The 22,168-nt window shown below is 43.7% G+C and overlaps 1 protein-coding gene across 1 annotated transcript in view; it reads left to right on the plus strand.

The window, feature by feature from the left end:
- Nucleotides 1-22,168, plus strand: part of LOC144497728 (rab GTPase-activating protein 1-like) — a 421,278-nt gene that overhangs the window by 350,829 nt on the left and 48,281 nt on the right. Inside the window, exon 17 of the mRNA XM_078219169.1 lies at nucleotides 570-611. Within this exon, the coding sequence (XP_078075295.1) occupies nucleotides 570-611 (42 nt within the window). The remainder of the gene's footprint in view (nucleotides 1-569; nucleotides 612-22,168) is intronic.

Raw genomic sequence — 22,168 nt, forward strand, 5'->3', positions numbered from 1 at the left:
AAGTTATCCTTGGAATCCTGTAAACCTGTGAATTTTTGCCCCAATTGTGAGCAATATGAATTGCTCCACAATTCAAGTCAATTTGACATTGAGCAGTTCTGCAGAGATCTTTTCCATATGGTAACCAACTGTATGTAAATAATGGGGTGGGAGGAGTCTTGTTTGAGGTGGGATTTAATTTAAGCAAACCAATTAATTGAATACAGGTCAGATTTTGAAAATTGCTATAGGTACTTTATGGTTATTGAAGTTAAGAGAGTACTTAAAAGATAAATGCATACATTTACTTTTTATACTATTTGTACATGAAGTTTTTTTGTAACAATGTGCTCTTGTAATAAAAATGTGTCTGTAAAGGTTATCCATGCCTTGCAACCCTCAAATGTCTGCAGATTATCGAATATGGCTCTAAAGCTGAGAAAGTTTGGCCACCCCTGTGTTATAGGTAGGGAAAGGGGGGTATCCTTAGCTGGCTACGTACAAAAAATGGGTGAGGGCTGGAGCTGTAATATTCAGTGACTGAAGTATGATCTCAGTGTATTAACACTGGCTCCTTTCTCTTTTCTCAGGGACTCTGCGTCATTTTCAATGTGGCACTGGCTCTTTTGAAGGTAAGGTGGAAAGATAGAATTAAAGCTCTAAACTTACTTTAATGGTATTGGAGTTGTTTCTTCCTCCAAGCCAGCTCTATAACTCATTCACTTTGTTTAAAGTATCACCTTTAAGCTGTGACGTGGAGTCTATAACTGACTTGTTATAAATCGGGATTGTCACACCTTCATACTGCACAAAACAAATTCCTAAAAGAGAACCTTGTTGATGTTATTGGGGTGAAACTTGATGATTTACCACAGTTGATGTTCCTTGACCAAACCTATTATTTGTGAACTCTTGGCTCAGTGTGATTTTGTTTTTCAACATTTTACTTTTTATTGGAATTTTTTCATTAACAACCTGCGACCACCAACAAATTTGGCTGTTAATCTGTACCATTTATGGTAGTGGAAACATAAATAACAGGTGGCATAGCAACTCGCCATGGCTTCTGACAGCATCTTGCAAACACACAACCTTTACCACCTACACGTTCAAGGGCAACATATGGATGAGAATGGCAGCTTCTGAAAGTTTCTCTCCAAATCACCTTCTGTCCCTATGTGGAAATAAATCATTCCTACATTGTCACTGGGTCAAAATCCTGGAACTTCTCCCCCATCACAACGCAGTAAGAGAACCTTCACTATGCAAGCAATTCAAGAAGGTGATTCACCACCTCCATCACCAAGGGCATCTCGAGATGGGCAATAATTAACCTTGCTAGTGGCACTCACACCCTGAGATCGAAGGATAAAGAACCAAATACTTTAGTCTATGAGCACAAACATCCACTTAAGCACTCTGCTGCTCGATGGTTCCGGTGATTTTCCGGAAGTTGGGAACTGCTGCTTGATGATCATACTGATTCCATGGAAGATGGGAACAGAAAAAAAGGGCTACAATTCATCTCAGGAAATTCACCGAGTAACTGCAGAGAGCTGTGGGAGTTGAAGTTGAGAAAATCGGAGTGAGTCGAGGCAAAGGTGGCATCTCTCTGCACTGACTCAGTGAATTTCCTGAGATGAGTTGCAGCCTTACTCAGTGCCACCATTTTCTTTCTGTTCCCATCTTCCACTACTGACCATTTAGCAGCAGACTCTTCAAGTGGAAGTTTGTGCTCAGCAGGCGCTGCTGTCAGGATCTCGAAGAACCTCCATTTCCCATCCTGTTGATTGTATCACTCAGTATTGGTGGTGTCTCTGAGGACATCTGCCATGGTTTTCTTCCTCTCCACCCCACCAATCCTGGGCTACCTAACAGTTATTTCCTCCCATCCGTATCTGTAATTATCTTGTGGTTATTCATATTTGTCTTATCACACACTAATTTCACAGATCAGTTGAAAATTACGCAAACAGAAAATGCTGGAAAATCTCAGCAGGTCTGACAGCATCTGTGGGGAGAGAATAGAGCCAACGTTTCGAGTCAGGATGACCCTTCGTCAGAGCTGACTACTTAATAAGATCTGTCCATTCCACTTTGATGCATCACTTTCAACTTTTTGATTAACTTCTATATTTATTATATACACACTGCTACTTATTGGCCCCTTGATAAAAAGACATCTGCATAATTTTCCCATCCATGCTACTGCAACATGACTATCATAACTCTTAATGCAACAAAGATTGTTGGCGACAGCAACCCATGTGTACCTCTATCATTTAAAATTTTCTCTGTCTGCTTGATTAGCACCTCATCCACCTTAAACATTCACTCCCCCCACCACCAACATACAGTGGCAGCAGTGTGTCCAAGATGCACGGCAGCAACTTACCACGGCTCTTTTGACAGTACCTTCCAAACATGCAACCACTACCACCTAGCTGTTCCTCCATTGTCGCTGGGTCAGTATCTTAACTCCTTTCCTAACAGCACTGTGGGTATCTCTGTAATCAGAGAGACTGCAGTGGTAAACGGTACACAGGTCCCTAAAGTCCAAGTAGACAAGGTTGTAAAGGAGGCATATGGAATGCTCTCCTTCATTGGCAGAGGTATAGAATATAAAAGTAAGTATATAATGTTGGAATTGTATAAAACACTGGTGAGACCGCAACTGGTGTATTGTGTGCAATTCTGACCACCACATTACTGAAAATATGTAATTGCTCTGGAGAGTGTGTGGAGGAGGTTTACAAGAATGTTGCCAGGGCTAGAAAACTGTGGCTACAAGGAACGATTGGACAGGTTGAGGTTATTTCCCTTGGAATAAAGAAGGCTGAGGGGTGACTTGATAGAGTTGTAAGAAATAGAGGGGAAGAGATAGTGTGGCCAGGATAAAATTGTTTCCCTTGGCAGAGAATTCTAGAACCAGGGGGACATATTTTAAAGATAAGTGGCAGAAGGTGTAGAGGGGGCATGAGGAAGAACTTTTCTACGCAGAGGATAGTGGGTGTCTGGAATTCGCTGCCCAAGTCGGTGGTGGAGGCCGAGACCTTAAACTCTTTTAAAAAGTACCTGGATTTGCACCTTGATGCTGTAAACTGCAGGAGGTGGGATTAAAAAGGGCACCTGTGTGTCCTTGGGCTGGCATGGACAAGATGGGCTGAATGGCTGTAATGGTTGTACGGTTCACAAAGGTTTACTACCACCTTCAAGGGCAATTGGGGATGGGCAACCAATCAGTGGGATCCACGTTCCATGAGAGCACTAAAAACGTTGAGACAGTTGCATTTAGTGCATTTCAAATCTTGGGATATCCCAAAATGCAGTGTAGACTGCCTGCCTATCTTGTCTGTGCCTGGTTGCCCTGGAAAGAAGGCATGCAGTGTTTGTTGGTTTGTTTGAGGCATTCTGCGGTTAGGGGACACCAGGAATCTCGCAATTTAGCCTAGTAAGCCCCCTTTGTTCAATGTTTTTCAAAGGGATATCCATTCCACTTTACAAGGGATATCGATAACAATCTTTGCAGATACAGCTACTTAATACACCAGGAATAGAGCTTTCTACTAGAATGAGAGTGACCCAGTCTCAACTAATAGCTAATACATTAAATATTCTAATTGTGTATTTGTGTAATTGGAAACCTTGTGTAGTCACTTTGTACAAGAAGCATCAAATCTAAAAAATCATGCCACACTTCTCTCATTTGACTCAAATAAACAATTCATGTTCAATGTTGGGACAAATTGAGATTGATCTTTGAGTAGACTAGATATATAGGTGTTTAAAATCATGAAGCACTTCATCAGTCAGAATAAAGCACAATGGTCAGCACTGCTGCCTCACAGCATCAGGGACCCGGGTTCGATTCCGGCCTTGGGTCATTGTCTGTGTGGGGTTTGCACATTCTCCCCGTGTCTGCATGGGCTTCCTTCGGATGCTCTGGTTTCCTCCCACAGTCCAAAAATGTGCGTGTTGGCTATGCTAAAATTGACCCTAGTGTCAGGGGGATTAGCAGGATAAATGGGCTATGGGAATAGGTCCTGGGTGGGATTGTTGTTGGTGCAGACTTGATGGGATGAATGGCCTCCTTCTGTACTGTAGGGATTGTATAACTGTTTCTAGTGGCTGAAGGGTTGATAAAGGGCCCCGATTAATTGGCAAAGGAAAGGAGGCAACCTGAAGAAAAACAGGAATACGCTGTCTGATAGGATGCTGGATATAAATTCAGTCATAACCTTAAATGGAATTTATACTTGAAGGAGGATAAACTTACTTGGAAATAGGAAAATAACTTGATAGGCTGGACGGCCTCCTTCTGTGCTGTCCAATTTTATCATACTGTGATCGAGAGTGGAATTAGACTGGGTGGAATGTTAGAGAATAGGGAGTCATCACTCGAGTGGAGTTGGACTGAAATATTAAAGGTTTGGGGAGAGTGGGATTAGAAATGACAAGTTTTCAGGTTCTGGGATGAGTGAATTGTTAAAAGGGTAGGGGAGTGATTCAGAGAGTGGGATTGGCTAAGTGGGCATTGAAGGTTTATTGTGCGTGAGCACGAGAGCGGGGTAATAAAGAGCAGCTGTAGAAAAATGGGATGAGGGAGTGGAATACGAAGAAGCGAGGGAGTGTGCATAAAATTTGGATTGGGCTATGAGGAATATAAAGGGGTGGAGTGGGCAATAGAATGGATTGGCTTGGTGGGATATTGGGCGGCACAGTGGTTAGCACTGCTGCCTCACAGCGACAGGGACCCGGGTTGAATTCCGGCCTTGTGTAAAATGGCAGAGGGTACGTAAAATTAGAGAATTGACTACATGCCTCAAAGAAAAGTGGGTTTTGGTTCATGGGGCACTGGCATTAGTACAGGGGAAAGTGGGGGCTGTATAGTTTGGGCGGGGGGGATGGTAAAAAGGAAAAATTAATGGCACATAGTATTTGGCACAAAATGAATTAAATAAAGGCACAAATTGAGGCTAATGGGTATGATCTTGGAGCTACCACAGAGACTGGTTGCAAAGAGATCAAAACTTAGAACTAAACATTCAAGGATATATGACTTTTCATAAGGACAGGCAGGAAGGAAACAATGGTGTGGTAGGTGGAATAAGTACAACAACAAGAAATGTTCTTGGATCACAAGATGTAGAATCCAAATGGTGGCGGTAATAACAAAGGGAAGAAGACACTGGTTGGAATAATCGACAGGTCCCCTAAGAGTAACTGGTCAGAAAATAAATCGGGAGGTAATGAGGGCATGTAAAAAAAGGCAGTACATTAATCACAGATGGCTTTAATCTTCATGTGGATTGGGAAATTTAAATTGACAGAGTTAGCCATAGTGTATTGGGACTGTTTCCTAGAACAATATGTTGTGGATCCAACCAGGGATCAAGCTATTTTGAATCTTGTAAGGTGTAATGAGGTAGATTTAATAAACAATCTCCGAGATCCCCTATCAAAGCGTGATCATAACATGGTAGAATTTTTCATTCAGTTTGAGAGTGAGGAACGTGGGTCAGAAACAATTGTGCTAAACTTAAATTAGGGCAGAGTTGGTTGAAGTGGTTGGGAAAGGAAGTGACGGCCAAAGTGAATATTGGCCCCTTAATGAATAAGACTGGGGAAATAATAATGGGAAACCAGACAATGGCAGAGGAGTTAAATAAATGTTTTGTGGCAGTCTTCATGATGGAAGACACTAATAACATTCCAAAAATACTAAATTATCAAGGGGCAAGGGGTGGAAATAAATTACCAGAGAAAAAGTACTAGGGAAACAAATGGGGCTAAAGGCCAATACGTCCCTTAGGTCTGATGGGTTGCATCCCAAGATATTAAAGGATGGATCTGTAAGATAGCGAATGCACTAATAATAATCCTACAAGAATTCTTCAATTCTGGAAAAGTCCCAGAAGATTGGAAAATTACCAATGTAACATCCTTATTCAAAAAGGGAGGGAGACATAAAAGGTAACTGTAGGCCAGTTGGCTTAACTTCTGTTATTGGGAAAATGTTAGAGTCCATTATAAAGGATATAATAGCAGAGCATTTAGAAATATAGACTATTATCAAGGAGAGTCAGCATGACATTATGTAGGGAAAATCATGCCTGACAAACTTATTAGAATTCTTTGAGGTGGTAATGAGCAGGTTAGATAAAGGGGAACCGGTAGATGTCGTATACTTGGATTTCCATGAAGCTTTTAATAAGATACTGCACAAAAGGCTATTTAAGATAAGAACCCATGGTGTTGGGGATAGTATTTTAGCATGGATAAAGGATTGGCTAATGGATAGAAGACAGAGTTGGTATAAGAGAGGCATTTTCAGGATTGCAACCTGTAACTACTGGAGTGCCACAGGGAACAGTGCTGGGGTCATAATTATTTACAACATATGTTAATGACTTGGACAAGGGAAGTGAATGTACTGTTGCCAAGTTTGCAGATAACACATAATAGGTGGGAAGGCAACTGGTGAGGATGACACAGTCAATAGAGGGATAATATCAGGTTAAGTGAGTGGGCAAAAACTTGGCAGATGTAATATAATGCAGGAAAATGTGAAGTTTTTTTTTATAGAAATAGAATAGAAACCCTACAGCGCAGAAGGAGGCCATTCGGCCCATCGAGTCTGCACCGACCACAATCCCACCCAGGCCCTACCCCTACATATTTACCCACTAATCCCTCTAATCTACACATCAGGACTCTAAGGGGCAATTTTTTTAACCTGGCCAATCAACCTAACCCGCACATCTTTGGACTGTGGGAGGAAACCGGAGCACCCGGAGGAAACCCACGCAGACACGAGGAGAATGTGCAAACTCCACACAGACAGTGACCCGAGCCGGGAATCGAACCCGAGACCCTGGAGCTGTGAAGCAGCAGTGCTAACCACTGTGCTACCGTGCCGCCGAAGTGTTCTGCACATTAACAGGAAGAATATAGGAGCTGGATATTATTTAAATGGAGAAACACAGCAGAAAGCACCGAGGGATTTGAGGGTCCTTGTGCATAAATCACAAAAAGCTAGCGTGCAAGTCAGCAGGTCATAGAGAAAGCAAATGGAATGTTGGTCTTCATTTCAAAATGTGGAGATGCCGGCAGTGGACTGGGGTAAACACAGTAAGAAGTCTCACAACACCAGGTTAAAGTCCAACAGGTTTAGTTGGTAGCAAAAGCCACTAGCTTTCGAAGTGCTGCTTCTTCATCAGGTGAGTAGGATTTCAGTTCACAAACGGGGCATATAAAGACACAAACTCAATTTACAAAATAATGGTTGGAATGCGAGTCTTTACAGGTAATCAAGTCTTAAAGGTACAGACAATGTAAGTGGAGAGAGGGTTAAGCACAGGTTAAAGAGATGTGTATTGTCTCCAGCCAGGACAGTTAGTGAGATTTTGCAGGCCCAGGTAAGTCATGGGGGTTACAGATAGTGTGACGTGAACCCAAGATCCCAGTTGAGGCCATCCTCATGTGTGCGGGACTTGGCTATCAGTCTCTGCTCAGCGACTCTGTGTTGTCGTGTGTCGTGAAGGCCGCCTTGGAGAATGCTTACCTGAAGATCAGAGGCTGAATGCCTGTGACTGCTGACGTGTTCCCCAACAGGAAGAGAACACTCTTGCCTGGTGATTGTCTGCGTGGTCTCCCCAATGTACCATGCCTCAGGACATCCTTTCCTGCAGCGTATCAGGTAGACAACGTCGGCCGAGTTGCAAATGTATGTACTGTGTACCTGGTAGATGGTGTTCTCACGTGAGATGATGGCATCCGTGTCGATGATCCGACACATCTTGCAGAGGTTGCTGTGGCAAGGTTGTGTGGTGTCATGGTCACTGTTCTCCTGAAGGCTGGGTAGTTTGCTGCGGACAATGGTCTGTTTGAGGTTGTGCTGTTGTTTGAAGGCAAGAAGTGGGGGTGGCCTTGGCGAGATGTTCGTCGTCTTCAATGATGTGTTGAAGGCTCCGGAGAAGATGTCGTAGCTTCTCTGCTCCGGGGAAGTACTGGACGACGAAGGGTACTCTGTCCGCTGTGTCCCGTATCTGTCTTCTGAGGAGGTCGGTGTGGTTTTTCGCTGTGGCGCGTTGGAACTGTTGATCAATGAGTCGAACGCCATATCCTGTTCTTATGAGGGCATCTTTCAGCGTCTGGAGGTGTCTGTTGCGATCCTCCTCATCTGAGCAGATCCTGTGTATACGGAGGGTTTGCCCATAGGGGATGGCTTGTTTAACATGCTTAGGGTGGAAGCTGGAGCCTTCCATCACAAACAGCAGAGATCCCAGTACAGAGCCTTGTGGAACACCACTAGTCATAGACCTCCAACTGGAAAAAGACCCCTCCACTGTTACCCTCTGTCTTCTATGGCTAAGCCAGTTCTCCACCCATCTAGCTAGCTCACCTTTTATCCTGTGAGATTTAACCTTTTGCACCAGCCTGCCATGAGGGACCTTGTCAAAAGCTTAACTAAAATCCATGTAGACGACATCCACGGCCCTTCCCTCGTCAATCATTTTTGTCACCTTCTCAAAAAAACTCAACCAAATTTGTGAGGCATGACCTCCCTCGTACAAAACCATGCTGTCTATTGCTAATGCGATTATTCAGTTCTAAATGTGCATATATCCTATCTCTAAGAATCTTCTCCAACAATTTCCCTACCACGGACGTCAAGTTCACCGGCCTATAATTACCCGGGTTATCCTTGCTACCCTTCTTAAATAACGGGACCACATTTGCTATCCTCCAATCCTCTGGGACCTCGTCTGTGTCCAGTGAAGAGACAAAGATTTCTGTTAGAGGCCCAGCAATTTCATCTCTTGCCTCCCTGAGGAGTCTAGGATAGATGCCATCCGGCCCTGGGGATTTGTCAGTCTTAATGTTTCCTAAAAAACCAAACACTTCCCTTGTAATTGAGATTTTTTTCTAACAGGTCAACACATCTCTCTGAGACACTACCAGTCAACATGTCCCTCTCCTTTGTGAAACCGGGTGCTCCGGTTTCCTCCCATAGTCCGAAAGACGTGCTGGTTAGATGGATTGGGCATGCTAAATTCTCCCTCCGTGTACCTGAACAGGCGCCGGAGTTTGGTGACTTGGGGATTTTCACAGTAACTTTATTGCAGTGTTAATGTAAGCCTACTTGTGACATAAATAAATAAACTTAAACTGAAGAACATGGAAAGTGAACAGAATAGTGAGGATATACTAGGTGGGAAATTAAAGTGCATGAGAGGGAGCAGGCGGGTGATATTAGATGGAGGAATGGGGAGAGATAAGGAGAATGAGATTCAATTGGATGTGATATTTAAAGATATGGCAAGTGAATGGGGAACGAGATTGGACAAAGCGTATGGAGAGAGATTAGATGAGATATTTAAGGGAATGAGGAGAGATACAGGAGTGGAAGTAAGTTAAGCAGGATAACAAAAAAAGGGGAGAAAGCAGCAGCGTGGATAAGAGGATTGGAGTGAATTTGAGGATGGGTTACATAAATTAGGTTCATTTTGTTTGAATGAGGTGCGTTTCCATAGTGGAAGAGTCAAAAACCAGGGAATCCAGCCTGATACCAGGCAGTATTTCTTAAAAGAGACAATGAAAATCTGGGTCAAATTCAAAACTGAGGGATAGATTTATTTTTGGGTAAGGGTATTAAGGGCAACAGAACCAAGTATATGTGCGTGGATTATTATAGATGGAGTTATGATGCAAATTGGCAATAATCTACCTCAGTGAGGGGTGGTGAGAAAACATATTCGAGAAACAAAGGTATAATGAGAACAAACTGGCAGCCAACATAAATAAACCCAACATCGGATGGCATGGTGGTTAGCACTGCTGCCACAGTGCCAAGGGCCATGGCTCATTTCCAGCCTTGGGTGGCTGTCTATGTGCAGTTTGCACATTCTCCCTGTGTCTGTGTGGGTTTCCTTCCACACTCCAAAGATGTGTGGGTTAGGTTGGTTGACCATGCTAAATTGGGTCAGAGGGATTAGAAGGGTAAATATGTGGGTTGCAGGCTCGATGGGCCAAATGGCGGCCTCCTGCACTCTAGAGATTCTATGATAAAGGGACATCCCAAGGAAATCCCACCTTCTAAGGGTGGTGGTAGATGGAGGGATAGGGCTGATTAGGGACCTAAAAGGGAATTTACACATGGAGGCAAGGCCATGGCTGAGATATTAAATGAACACTTTGCACCGGTCTTTACCAAGGAAGTAGATGCTACCCAGGCTGTGGTGATGGATGAGAAAATTCTCTCCCTAGAATGTTCAAAATTGATGATGAGAAAGTGTCGAACAGACTGCCGCTGCTGAAAGTTGACGAGTCACCGGGACCGTATGTAATCGAAGATATTGAAGGAAGTGAGAATGGAAATTGCAGGGGTGCTGGCCATAATCCTACAGTCTTTAGACTCAGGAGAGGTACAAGAGCACTGGAGAATTGCAAATGTTGTATCCTTATTTAAAAAAGGTTGTAAGGAAAAGCCCAGTAATTACAGAAGTCTGTTTAACAACAGTGGTGGGGAAACTTCTCGAAACAATTATTTGGGAAAGAATTAGTAGTCACATGTTATCTGGCTTTTAATTTAAACGCCTTGCAAGCATTCCAGTTTAATCAGACAAACAATCACAGTAATTGGCTCTTTAATTCATTCAACTATTTCTCTTATTTAACACTTCGACTACTAACTTAAACAGTTGCCACTCATTATCTCTTTTATTGAATTTTAACCCTTAACTAAACATTAACTGAACATCGACTCTCAATTGAACTTTAACTCTAAACTGCACATGAACATCAACTTTAACTAAAAATGGATGCTACCGAATTTGGGAAAAGCCTTGGCCAAGAAATATCCCTGATGTAGAATCTATCTTCTTCTGAGGGAAAATTCCTTCAGGTCTCTATAGAGTTGTCGCTGGCAAACAAAGGAGTGCTGTGACTTTTATCTACAAATCCTCCACTTGCTTCCAGAAGATTCTGTCATCCAGCCAACTGTGTAACCAGAAACCGATCACAAGGCTCAAAAATCCAGTGAAGTTACTTGCGAAAGACGCCATTACACTTACTTCACATGACATGTACCCCACGTAACGGCACCCCACAAAACGGTAATAAAGTTCGATGCCACAATGTCTATTAAAATGTAAACAACTTTCCTTATTTAGTCAAAACAGGAAGCTCCAGAGCGCAGCTCTCAGACCAGAGTAACTTTATGATCTGCACCTGGTTTTAATTAGAAGTTGATCAAAAATCCTAGCTTGCTTAACTCTCAACCAGAATAGCTATTTTAAAGCCACTATTGCCAATATTGTTACATCATTATTGCAGCCATTGTCTATACATGGATAAACTTGCTTCTTCCCTACTAACCAAATTAAACTGCTGAAGCCTGGCTTCTTTATGCAGTTCCCTTCTCCTTTTGGTTCCTTGGCTAGTAGCTGCTCCCCCAAATTTACCCTGTTCCTCTTTTGGGTAGAATGTACAGTCCAGCAAACTCTTCTGGTGCAGTCTCAACCTTTGTAACTCTCGTGATTTGTCCTTTTTATATAGTTTTTGTCAAGCATACCCTTTCATACAAACAATTCTTTTTTACAAATCTCCAGGTGGTTATCTAGCAAAGTCATTGGTTTTTCCCTTAACTGTCTTATCTGTCCCACCATTGTTTGTAAAGTTAGTGGTTTTTCTGCTTTCTCAGAATCTGCTGTCTTTCAGGAATCTGACTGACAGATTGTAACTGTCTTGTGGTTAGAGGCATCTAAGTTCCATGTCTGTGTTAAGCGAGTAATCGTCCACTTTAAAAGCATTCAAGAATGGTTCTTGATGTGGGATGGCTAATGTGTCCAAGCTAGATGTCAATCTTATTGTCAATCTCAATATTCTTATGGCTGCCCGAGGGTAAAGAACAATTTCTGATCCCACTCCAGTTTAATTAATTAAGCTAATTTATAGTTATACATGGGCTGCCCCACTCAAGCTGACATATCAAAGTAAAAGCAACTCAATGTCTGATGCTGTTACAAAGCTCCTGGAGGTTTTTGCTAACACTGGTGCGCTCCCACACTATAGACTAATTCCCACCACTCAATCCCTTAATCTTATTTGTTGCTAAGCTGCCTTGTGGGCTTGCTTCATGTCTGCCAGGTGCTGTGTGGATACCTTTGGGTCAGCAGTCGGGACAGTGAGGAAATTGGGTGCCAGCCCACATGGCCTCTGCCTGCAGTGAAATGTTGACCTGTTTCTCAGTTGCATTGTGAATTTAGGCCAGTATAAGGATCGTGGTCTCCCACCCATTTAATTTAGCAGGGGTCAGGCAAATGGAAGGACTAATTATTTGGCACAGGACACACCCTCATGTATGAAGGTAAGAGCACTAGTGGTGATGTGATATCTACTCTTATTTTGATGAGCTGACTTTGTAGTCCTCCAGTGATTTGTCACCCGAAAGGTACATTCTGGATCACCTATGCAGAATGCACACAGTGATGCATTAGTTTGAAGCACATCACAATGCCAAATCAGCCACTCATCTAATGGATGAAATTAAATCCTACAGACACCTTCTCCTAATGACCCCATTAACTATGGATTGTACACTTCCATCAGTTTCCCATTATAATGTGATGTGGTCAATAATAGGGGAAGAACCATCATTCCCTTTGTGGTATAAACAAAGTTTCCTAGTGCGGCACAGTGGTTAACACTGTTGCCTCAGCGCCAGGGATCCAGGTTCAATTTTGGCCTTGGGTGACTATCTGTGTGGAGTCTTCACATTCTCCCCATGTCTGCGTGGGTTTCCTCTGGGTGCTCTGGCTTCCTCCCACAGTCTAAAGATGGGCGGGTTAGGTTGATTGGCCACGCTAAATTGCCCCTTAGTGTCCAAAGATGTGCAGGTTAGGTGGATTGGTAATGGTTAATTGCCTCTTGGTGCTCCAAGATGTGTAGGTTAGAGTCATAGAGGTTTACAGCATGGAAACAGGCCCTTCGGCCCAACTTGTCCATGCCGCCCTTTTTTTAAAGACCCCTAAACTAATCCCAATTGCCTGCATTTGGCCCATATCCCTCTATACCCATGTAACTATCTAAATGCTTTTTAAAAGGTAAAATTGTACCCTGCCTCTGGCAGCTTGTTCCAGACACTCACCAGGTTAGATGGAGTGGCATGGTAAATGTGTGGGATTATGGGGATAGGCTAGGGTGAGGTCCTGGGTGAGATACTCAGTCACTGCAGACTTGATGGGCTAAATGGCCTCCTTCTGCACTGTAGGGATTCTATGATAACCATGTCCATACCTACACGATTAATCTTGTTGTAATTCGCTTCAGCCCAGCTACTGTGGAAAAATTGATAGCTGCTACTTTTCATCAAGGTCACCTTAGTCTGTTGGAAAACCATGCTGGAATGCTAATTTTAATCTTTCCAAACTGTAATCTCTCTAAATAAGCCTCTATGGGCTGTCTAACATATAATCCTATACTCTGTATTCCCAATTCTGCTGCTCGATCTCTTTGCCCCCTAGTTCTACCGCAGTACTACGCCAGATCACAATCTCAGAATTGTTACAGCACAGAAAGAGGCTCATTCCAGCACTCTGAACAATTCACTGAGTTCCATTCTGGCCTTCTCTCCGTAACCCTTCACATTCTCCCTTTTCAGATAACAGCCTAATCCTCTTTTGAATGCTTCAATTAAACCTGTCTCCACTACACTCTAAGGCAGTGCATTCCAGACCCTCACCTCTTTTTGTGTGAAAATACCCTGATCTCACTCTTTCTTCTTGGCGCGCACTCATTCTTGATTCTTTCACTATTGGGACCAATTTCTCCCTACCTACTCTGGTTAGAACTCCCATAATTTTGAATACCTTGATCAGATCTCCTCTCAGCTGCCTTTTCTCTAAGGAATGCAGTCCTAACTACTTCAATCTATTTTCATAACTGAAGTTCCTCATCTGGAACCATTCTCATGAAGCTTTTCTGCACCCTCTCTAACACTTTCACATCCTTCCTAAAGTGAGCTGCCCTGAACTGTGGACATAATACTCCACGAGAGCGAACTAGTGACTTGTCTATGTTCTCAATGCCCCTATTAATAAAGCCCAGGATATCGTATGCTTTATTAAGCGCACTCTCAACCGTTTCTGGCACCTTCAATGACTAATATACGTATACATCCCGGTCCCTTTGCTCCGGCACCCCATTTATAGTCAACTCCATTTTTTTACATTGTCTTGCCATGTTCTTTCTACCAAAATGAATCCCCTGACATTTCTCTACATTGTTCTGAATCTGCCACCTGGCTACCCTTTCTGTCAACTTGCCTATGTTTCTTAAGTTCTGCACTATCCTCACAGTTTACAACGCTTCTGAGTTTTGTCATCTCAAATTTTGGAATTGTGTCCTGTGCACCAAGATCTAAGTCATTAATGTATATCAGATGGCTATGTAGTGAAAAGGGATAGCTGTTGCCTCCAGAATGATATCAAGTGGGTGGAGAAGTGGCAAATGGAATTCAAACTGGAAAAGTGAGAGATAATGTATTTGGGGAGGCCAAACAACATTAGGGCATGTACAATAAATGGGTGATATTGAGAGGGGTAGAGGAAGCGACAGACCTTGGAGTGCACATCCTTGAAGGTGGCAGAACAGGTGAATAAAGTGGTCAAGAAAGCATATGGAATGCTTTCCTTTATTGAGTGAGGTATTGAATACCAAAGCAAGGACTGGTCAGGCCACAGCTGGAATTTTATGTACAGCTCTGGTCACCACATTACAGGAAGGACCTAATTGCTCTGGAGACAGTGCAGAGGAGGTTTACAAGAATGTTGCTGGGGCAGGAAAATTTCAGCTATGAGGAGAGGTTGGATAGGCTTAGGATTATTTTCCTTAGAGGAGGCCGAGGGGTGATCTAATTGAGGTGTAGACATTGAGGATCCTAGATAGGATAGACCTGTTTCCCCTAACTGAGGAGTCAATTACCAGGGGCCATAGATGTAAGGTGATTGGTAGGAGGAGTAGAGGGACATGAGGAAGGATTCTTTAACCCTGAGGGTGGTGGATGTCTGGAATTCACTGCCTAAATTGGTGATTGAGACTGAGACACTCAACTCATTTAAGACATACCTGGATCTGCATCTGAAGTGCTGGAACCTGTAAGATTATGGACCAGGTGCTAGAAACTGGGATTAAGGACGGCACGATGGCACAGTGTTTGGCACTGCTGCCTCACAGCTCCAGGGACTTGTGTTGAATTCCGGCCTTGGGTCACTATCTGTGTGGAGTTTGCACATTCTCCCCATGTCTGCATGGGTTTCCTCCGGGTGCTCCGGTTTCCTCCCACAGTCCAAAGATGTGCGGGTTAGCTTGATTGGCCATGCTAAATTACCCTTAGTGTCAGGGGGGTTAGCAGGGTAATTGTGTGGGGTTAGGGGAATAGGGGTGGGATTGTGATTGGTACAGACTCGATGGGCTGAATGGCCTCCTTCTGTACTAGGATTCTATCCCATGTTCTAAAATGAGTGGCTATTTCTATTTTCACTTATTTTGGCCAGCAAAGACGTGATGGGCTGAATGGCCTTTTTCTGTGCTATAGCCTCTCTCTTTTATAGAAAAGAGTAAATGCTATGTTGGTGAAGGAAGGAAATCATAATAGGAGCAACCCTGACACTGCAGAATAATTTGATATGCAGGGACAACCCTGTTGGGCACAGACACCTATTGCACAGGGATAACCTGATCCTTGGATATTCCCAGGGATAATTACAATACAATGGGGGTTTAAGAAGAGAGTTCCCATTATAATGACAAACTTTAAAACAGCAGCCACAAATGGGGGAGTTTTGGCAGCCAGGTTTAGTTTGAAGTGTCATATTTACCTCAACTAAGAATAAAGGAGAGTGCTGAGTGCTGTAGAGGCTGGAACGCTGAACAATGGGGGTCTGACAGTCAGTGGTGCTGTGCAGCTTTAGCAAAGATAGCAGTCTGCAGGGGGTGGTCAGCATGTCAAAGGGGTGAGCCACCTGGGAGCTGAGGTAGCTCAGCACAGCGCTCTCCATTCCCAGACAGCTCCCGTGAGGCATGGGCTTGCATGTTCATTCACTGGCTTCCTCATTACACATTCACAGCAACGCTGAGAACAGCAGCCATCACGTTTTTAGCCAGAGGCGATGAGCTCACCGACTACATTAGCAGGAGCAGCTCTGCCTCTGCTCCTCAGCGTGGATCTCAAACTGCTGTCATTTTCTCACCGGCGACACAATGCCAACAAGCCTGTGCTCGGTGCTAACTCAGTGGTAGAAGCAAGGCTGCTGAATTAACACTGCCACCTCCAATTTCTCCTGTTCGCTTGGACCCTGAGCCAGCAAACTGGATCCGTCCTGCTTCCTCCTGACAGAAGAGGGGCTTCCCTGTTCCGCCCCTTCCCTCTCGGCTGTGCAGAACCCCCGTACCAAAGCCCAAGAAACACAGGATGACGGCCATAAGATGGTGAACGAGTATGCCTGCCGGCTGCTGGAGCTGCTAGGGATGGGACATCGCTTGTTTGTACCTCGGCTGCTGCCGGTGAGCATCTTTTCTTAGAGAGGCTGGGCGGGGGTGAGCTGGGTGGACTGACAGGAGGCAGAGGCCTGCAGCCTGGAATTAATGACGTTCGAGAATTATTGAGCTATTGATGGCTGCCTGTGGGTGGCCCTCAATCATTAAAAGCAGTCAGGTCCTTCTGGCTACAAGCCCCAGTCTGTGTGCAGTGCCTTTGCATCCTCCCTGTCTGTTGTGTGCGTTGTGCTACCTGAATTATTGAGCTACTGTTTTTTTTTCAAATTGCCACAACTTGTTTAACGGTACACTTGTCTCTCGCTGACAGGTGCTGGTCTCGGCTGATGTTCCTAAAGTATTGCTTGCCTGTAATCCCATGCAATTCCTAAAGCCGGGAAGTGTTTTCTTTGTACCATTGTACAATGTGAGGGCTTTGACAGTGCATGCACTGAACATTGTAGCCCTATGCACAGGAGCAACCATGCCACTTGGGAGTTGTCTTACCTTGCATTCATTGAGTTAATTGGTGAGGAGATTGCTGTATTGTGGAGTGATGCGAGGGCACACTGCTCCTGTTTGTGACTGGGGTGTGGTACTGCCACTGGCATTGAAACTGGTAGGTTTGGGACTCCCTTCTGTTGGATGTGGGTTGTACTGCTAGCCTCAGGGTGGCACCGCCAGGATGCTCCACTCTTTTCCCCCATCTCTTTTTTTCTTTCCTCAACAATTTCAGTTCTCACCGATTTTAAAATCTGATTGAAATAGGGACAAAACATTCTGCAGCCCTGTTTGCAACAGGCATTATTAACTGTGAAGCTCGTAACATACCTGTCAGAGGCGGGGGTATAGAAGCAGCCAGCACTGGCCCCACTCATCCACAGCTGGGAGCAGCACTCTTCTTGCAATCTGGTTTCTCAAGTCCTTCACTAATAACTCTCTGCCACTTGATGCAAATGGGGACAATTCAAACTTTATTGCAGAACCATACGATTGGGGTTTAATCTCATTAGGTCAGAGGATGGGGGAGGTTAATTGTGAGATCCAGGCAGATCGGGGTTGGGGTAATTGTAGAATCCTTTTGACTCTGGGTAGGGGGGGTAATTGTAGAATCCTGTTGGGTTGGGGTATGGGGGTAATTGTGGGATCCTGTTGGTGTGGGGTGGAGGGGTAATTGTGGAATCCTGTTAGGTCGGGGCATGGGGTAGGATGGTTGTGGGATCCTGTCGGCCTGTGGTGGATGGCAATTGTGGGATCCTGTTGGATGAGGGAGTTCCTCAGTCGTGGAACCCTGTTAACTAAGTCAGAAGCTCATGGGTTCATATCTCATTGTAGGGACTTGAGCACATAATCCAGTCTGAAACTCAGTTAGCACTGAGGGAGGGAGAGACAAAAAAGCGAACTACAGGCGAGTTAGCCTAACGACAGTTGTTGGGAAAATGCTGGAATCTATTATTAAAGAAGTCTTAACAATACACTGCATAAAGCAGAGCATTGTTTTATGAAAATTGACCAATTTATTAGAGTTTCTTGAGAATGTAATTTGTAGGGTGAATAAAGGGGAACCAGTAGGTGTAGTATACCAGGATTTCCAAAGGGCATTTAACAAGGTGCCGCATAAAGAGCTAGTAGTCAAAAAAGGGGTCATGGAGTTGGGGGCAACATATGGATAGAGAATTAATTGATGGGTGGTGAACACAAGTGTTTTTAAGTTAGTAGGTAGTGAACAGTGGAGTGCTGCAAAGATCAGTGATAGGGCCAGAGTGATTTACAATCTATATTAATGTCTTAGATGATGAGACTGAGAGTAATGCATCAAAGTTTGCTGATGGCACCAAACTGTGTAGAAAGGTAAGCTGTGGGGAGGCTGCAAAGAGATCTAGATGGGTTAGGTGAGTGAGAAACGAGATGGCAGGTGGAGTATAATTCTTTTTATTTATTAGTGTGACAAATAGGCTTACATTAACATTGCAATGAAGTTACTGTTGAAATCCCCTAGTCGCCAGCCCCACTCTGGCCTGTTCAGATGCACTGTGGGAGAAGTTGGCATGGTCTGTACACCTAACCAGCATGTCTTTGGAATTTGGAAACCGGAGCACCCAGAGAAAACTCTCAAACACTGGGAGACCGTTCAGACTCCATACAGACAATGACACAAGCCCTGGCGCTGTGAGGTAGCAGTGCTAACCACTGTGCTACCACATAATGCAGGGAATGTAAAGTTATTCACTTTGGTCGTAGGAATAGAACAGCAGAATTTTTTTTAAAAGGTTGTAAACTTGCAAGTGTTCATGTTCAAAGAGACTTGGGCGTGCTTGATCAAGGCATACAGAAAGTTAGCATGCACGTGCAGCAAGCAATTAGCTAGGTGATTAGTATGTTGACCTTTATTACAAGGGAGTTGGGGTACAGGAATGAAGATATCTTGCTGCAATTGTACAGGCTTTTGGTGAGACCACAGCTGGAATACAGTGCACAGTTTTGGTCTGTACATTTTAAGAAAGGATATATTGCATTGGAAGCGGTACAGAGATTGGTTCCTGGGATGAGAGACTGAATAAATTGGGTTTATATTTTCTCGTTTTTAGAAGAATAAGAGGTGACCTCATTGAAACATACAAGATGCTGAAGGGGTTTGATAGGGTGGACACTGAGAGATTGTTTCCTCTAGTTGGGGAATCTAAAACATGGGGGCACAGTCTCAGGATATGGGGCCGATCATTTATGACTGAGATGAGGAGAAATTTCTTCACTCAAAGGGTTGTAAATCTTTGGAATTCTCACCCCAGAGGATTGTGGATGCTCCATTGTTGAATATATTTCTGGGGGAATTGTGGGGAACGGGCAGGAAAATGGAGTTGAAGCCCAAGATCAGCCATGATCGTATTGAATGGTGGAGCAGGCTGTGTGGTCTACTCCTGCTCTTATTCTTGTGTTCTTATTCCACCCTGCTATTTTAAGTTTATATATTAGTGTCACAAGTAGACTTACATTAACACTGTAATGAAGTTACTGTGAAAATCCCCACACTCCAGCGCCTGTTCAGGTACAGGTGAGGGAGAATTTAGCATGGCCAATGCACCTAACCAGCACATCTTTTGGACTGTGGGAGGAAACCGGAGCACCCGGAGGAAACTCACACGGACAAGGGGAGAACACGCAATCAGTGACCCAAGCCAGAAATCGAGCCCGAGCCTCTGGTGCTGTGAGGAAGCTGTGCTAACCACTGTGCCACCGTGCCTTTGAAGAGGAGTGCTAGGGTTCTCCCTGATTACCTGTTCATTATCGCTACTGTTGTGGGATTTTGCTGTGCACCAGTTGGCTGGTGCTTTTCCCACACTTGAATAGTGACTACATTTGAAATGTACTGTCCTGAAGTAAATACAATTCTTTGTTAAATGGTAGAAACCATGTCAAACAGGGAGTCAAATGATCTCTATCAAAGCTGTAATTATGTTATCATATCTGAATATCATTGTGAACTTGTATTGGTTTGGAACCAAGATTGTAGAATTATGTCAAACCATACATGTGAATGCACCTGGCTCACAACTAGTTTAATTGCCCATCATTTGGTCTGGTTGGACCAAATCCAGGATGATTCAAATATACTCTACTCTTCCAAAACTGCTCAGTACTCCAGGATGAACTTGGAATGTCAAGAAAATTGTAAATTTTTCTCTATCTATCCATCTCCTTAACCACTCCCATCCACCCTCCTCTCCAAGAAGTGTCCTGAACTTGCTGCAGCCTTTGACAAGATCAAGCACACCATTGTCCTTCAACATCTTTCATCTGTTGTCAGTTTTATAGAGTCTTCCTGACTCGATTACCCTTGTCTCACCTTATCCATTGTGGAAACCCTTATCCCATTCCTTTGTTTTCAGACTATCCTAATGCCCTCCTGGACAGTCCCCAACCCTCTTCCCCTACATAATCTTCAGCTTCTCGAGCTCTGCTGCCTGCATCTTGCATTACACCAAGTTCCACTGGCCCATCACTCCTGCCCTTGCTGTCCTACATTGATTCCTGTCTCTCATTTCAGATTTTCTACCTTGTGTTTAAATGTTTTCATCCTTGTCTCTGGAACTTCTTACAGTTCCTGCAACCCTCCCTATCTCTGGAACCTCCTCAACACCCAAATGCCCTGCTTATCTCTGTAACATCTCTAGCCCCGACACTCCTCCCTATCTCCGGAGTCTCCTCCAGCCCATACACCCCTCACTATCTGGAATCTCCTCAAGCCCTGATAACCCTCCCTATCTCTGGAACCTCCTCCAACTCCTACATCCCTCACCATCTCTGGAACTTCCTCCAGTCCCCAGGTGAATTAGCCATGGTAAATGCATGCGGTTGCAGGGATCGATGCTGTTTGGAGTGTTGGTGCAGACTCAAAGGGCCGAATGGCTTCCTTCTGCACTGTCGGGATTCTATGGACTCCAGGGTGACAGACCAGCAAAAAGTCAAAATGTTAGCAAATAATGGGGAAAACTGCAATAGGAAATCTTCAAATGCAAAATGGATGGAGGAAAATAAATGTACTCTTAAAAGGAAAAAGATGAGTGCAAAGATTAGAGTGGCATGGGTTTCAAATTAAACTGATTTAAAAGGGGGGTGTATGATGGAGTTAAAAACCATGAAGAATCTAGTGTGTAGTAGTGAGGTGAAAAGGGGGAATTAAAAGAAATATGAATATAGGCTGGCAGATAGTATAAAATGAAAGTATGGCGTCATAAAATATAAATTAAACAGCAGCTAAAGGGACGGTAGAGCTCTCTGTAATGAGAGAATCTAATTTTAGAGTGTGATAAATATTTCACATTTTTTAAAGACAAGAGGTATAGAAGTGATAACGTAGGTGTTCTGGAGGAGAACAACTGTTAGAAATCATGCTGGAAGCAGAATTGGTTCTGAACAAAAAGTAGCACTCCAGCTGGCTAAGTCATCAGTCTGCGATGCCAAGTATCCCAAGCTGCTGAGAGAAGGTAGCAAAGGCCCTGAGCACAGTTTCTCTCTCATTTCTAATTGTAGTATAGATATGGAGAGTGGCTGGTGGAACACTCCTCCATCCAGGTAACTAACTTGTCCATTGTCAGATGTCGGCAAACATTTGGAATCCATAATTTGAGATAAAATTAATTAGCATTCAGAAATGCAGGGATTAATCATGAATAGTCAACTTAGATTTGGTGGAGCCAAATTTAATAGTGATTTTAAAGAAGGTACTTATTGGGTTCATCAGTGGAATACAATTGTTGTGGCCAATGTGAATTTTCAGGTGTTCAACAAGGAGTCTGTAAATTACCCTGGGTCTCTGGATTACTAGTCCAGTGACAAGTCCAGTGACAATACCACTACATCATTGCATCCCCTCGTTATGATGCTATGACAGTTTACATTGGAGCAGTGAAGATCAAGAGGAGTAGACTCAATGAAGGTTTTTAAAATTCCTAAAGAGGAAAAGATTGTTTTCTCTGAATTGAGGAGGTCAGCGATGCGATGGTCAATTTAAACGTCATCAGAGGAAGGAATGGTTAGGAGGTATTTGAAGGTTTTAAAAATGTAATTGCAGTGCACATTTAAGACATAGACCACCAGATCTAGGAACATAGCTGTTCCTATCAAGCCTGCTCCAATATTTAATGAGATCATG

This window comes from Mustelus asterias, chromosome 8 (assembly GCF_964213995.1).
Source record: "Mustelus asterias chromosome 8, sMusAst1.hap1.1, whole genome shotgun sequence".
Lineage (NCBI taxonomy): Eukaryota > Metazoa > Chordata > Chondrichthyes > Carcharhiniformes > Triakidae > Mustelus > Mustelus asterias.